Source organism: Tupaia chinensis, unplaced genomic scaffold, assembly GCF_000334495.1.
Source record: "Tupaia chinensis unplaced genomic scaffold, TupChi_1.0 Scaffold144089_1, whole genome shotgun sequence".
In the NCBI taxonomy this organism is placed as follows: Eukaryota; Metazoa; Chordata; class Mammalia; order Scandentia; family Tupaiidae; genus Tupaia; species Tupaia belangeri.
The window spans coordinates 576-3,478 of record NW_006203943.1 but is presented as its reverse complement, the minus strand read 5'-3'; the positions used below and the strand labels follow the sequence as shown (position 1 = coordinate 3,478).

The 2,903-nt window shown below is 40.3% G+C and overlaps 1 protein-coding gene across 1 annotated transcript; it reads right to left on the bottom strand.

Annotated features, from left to right (window-relative positions):
• Nucleotides 1-1,393: 1,393 nt before the first annotated feature.
• On the bottom strand, nucleotides 1,394-2,392 carry LOC114005602 (defensin-5). Its single transcript, XM_027767252.1, has 2 exons — nucleotides 2,215-2,392; nucleotides 1,394-1,624 (listed from the first exon to the last, which is right to left on the bottom strand). The coding sequence occupies exons 1-2, from the start codon at nucleotides 2,384-2,386 to the stop codon at nucleotides 1,512-1,514; spliced, it is 285 nt and encodes a 94-aa protein (XP_027623053.1). The 5' UTR covers nucleotides 2,387-2,392; the 3' UTR covers nucleotides 1,394-1,511.
• Between the last annotated feature and the right edge of the window lie 511 nt (nucleotides 2,393-2,903).

The following is a 2,903-nucleotide window of genomic DNA, read 5'->3' as shown; positions in this document are numbered from 1 at the left end:
GTGCACTCACAGAGAGAAACAAAAAGAAAGATAGTGAAAAAGTGATTTCTCACTCCCCAGAGAGGATGACCGTGCTGTAGTCCTTTCTCCTCCATTCTCTTCCTGGAATTTTGGGCATGCACGGACAGAAGGAGTAGGTATAAATTTGCCAGTAAGCCACAAATTAAGATCACATTTTATAAATCAATAGAGTAGCTTTAGCTTAGGAGGAGGGTGGAAAGAAGGGACATTGTGAAGATTTAGTGGGACCTTGACAGAGAATTTTATAAACGTCTTTCTCTTCAATAAAGACTCATCTTGCATCTTGCTGTCATTAAAGACAGTTGTTCCTAAAGTTTCAATCTGTACATCCACAAAGCAAGAATATGATGATCTTCATTTCCCTTCAACTTTACCTTGCCCAGTTATACCTCTGTGTTGGAGCAGCACTGTGGTACCTGCACCCTGTTTTGCTCTCATCATGCCCTCTGTACTGACCTGCAGGAGGTCTAAGAGTCCTTCTCTTTTTGAGTCTGAATCACAGCCTTAGTGTGGTCTTTCTTGTTGTATGTCCTTATTCCTAATGAAAATGTCTTTGTATTGAGTAACATTGAGATAAGATTTATTTTTTGTGAGTTTTTTGCTATAGGGCGCATGCGCTCGCCAGACAGACAGAGAGACAGAGTGATAGAAAGTGAGAAATCACCCCCCAGGGGGGATGGTCATGCCACAATCCCTTCTCCTCCATTCTCTTCTCGGGATTTTGGGCATGCATGCACACGTGCCCGGCGTGAGTTTAAGCCACCGGGTCCAGGACGCAAACCACGGTTGACTACGTGGGAGTCCAGCGACATAGCCATTATGCTAACTACTAGTCCTGAGATAAGATTTTAACTGAGTATTCCCAATTTTTTTTTATAATAAACCAATTTTATAATCTTTTTTTTTTTTAAAAAAAAAAAACAGAAGTAGATAGAATGGTCAGCAGCATCACTTGAACTTTCATATCAATTGTGTCTAAAGCCAGTCTTCATCATTCAAATTCCTAGAATTTAGAACTGTATTTTTAGAAAAAAAGTTTCATTTTTAAGCACATTTAGTGCTCAAAAAATGCAATCACTTCATTGTATTAATGGTTCCTTGGCCAGTCATTCATAATTGACTAAGAATTAAACAGAGAAAGATTAAATCTTGAATTAGGTCTGCAAACTGGCCATTGTGCAGATGCATTGAAATTTTACCTGGAATGAAAAACTGAAAATAAGAATGATACTGCATGTATCACGTGCTATGGGGCATGTGCTATGGGGCATGTGAACTCACAGAGAGAAACAAAGAGTTTCTCTTTTATTCCAAAGAGTTCTGTCTAAAGTACACATCAAATGTCAAAGAAGTACACACACAAAGAACTTGCTACAAAGACTTTATTTGGGATGAAGAAAGGAAATTAAGGACAGGGTCCAGGAGTACTAAAAATACTGATCTCAATTTTAAAGCAAATTATAAACTCATTTTTTTTCTATTCTCAATGCTTAGCGGCAGCAGAATGAGTAGCGGATACCACGGATGAGGCAGAATCCAGTACTGCGTTCTGGAAACAGACAGGATCCTGGAAAGCAGCGGCAATTGATGCCTCTCACTAGATCTGTGGGCAGAGAGAGAAAGAGAGAGAGAACATTAGGAATTGGGTACTGGAGTCAAGGGTGGGTGGCAAAGACAGTCCTGGAGAAGTAACTGCAAGGTTGAATGGGTTTGTCATGTAGCCTACATGATAAACAGCAGCATGATTAATCCCAATCAATAGGAATAAATATACGAAGTGTGAGTGACACACAGCATTGATGACCCATTCTAATTTGTCTTTCCTTTCACATATACATCTGAACACACTCTTAGGCCTGGTCCCAGTTTCTAAAAGCTCCTGAAATAGAGTAAAACATGTTCTCTACAACTAAGACTACTCATGTAGATCCAGAATGAGCTAATAAGTATGACTCTTCTCATCTTAAACCTAGTAAATTTCACAGGCATATCTCAGAGTTCAAAGTTTTCGAAGCAAGATGATATCTTAGTTTTGTTTGGCTTTTACTTCAATTTATAGGTGAGAAAATAAAGCCCCAGAGAGGTTAATTAAGGCCCCTAAGTGAGATAAGACTATTCCAAATGTGATGCTAGAGCATATATCCAGTCTGACCTTACTAGACTCCATTGGTTTGCCATGTTGCTGTCTCTCACCTGAAACTTGAAAAGCGGAAATTTCATCCCCTGCAAAGGAGATGGCCACATCTGGGTTCTCTGCCGCAGCTTGCTCCTGAACTTGAACCTTATCAAATGTTTCTGGAAGTGGATCGGCCTGGGCCTGGAGGGCCACCAGGAGAATAGCAGAGAAGAGAGCGAGGGTCCTCATGACTGTAATTACCTGGAAAATGAAAAGGTTGGAATATGAGTATGTAAGGAGTGAGGAGTCAGCCTGTACTTACAGGTTTGCTAAGAGGAGGCTCAGAGGCAAGGGATACAGGTAGAGAAGGTGAACATTTAGTAGGGGAATGTGAGGACTGCCATTACAGTGTTTTCATTCAATGATTCCAGGGAACAAAGTCCTCTTATTTTCTGATATGGGCCCTGCTACTCTCTGGAGGTCTAGATTCTGGCACCAGACCTGGATCCCAATGGACTAGAGAGTTAAATTCGTTTCATCATTCTGGGACATTAAAACCCACATGAAGGGGGAAATTGAGGTTATAGCCTCCTGACAAAGCCACAGTGGAGTAGAAAATAACCATACCAGGCTACAAGTGAAATAAACTCAGTGAGATACTAGATACAGATTTGATCTAAGGTGGAAATAATGTTTATTTTTTTCACCTTTATTGAAGTATGAGAGACAATTAAAAATCACACATACCTGAAGTGTAGGACCTAGT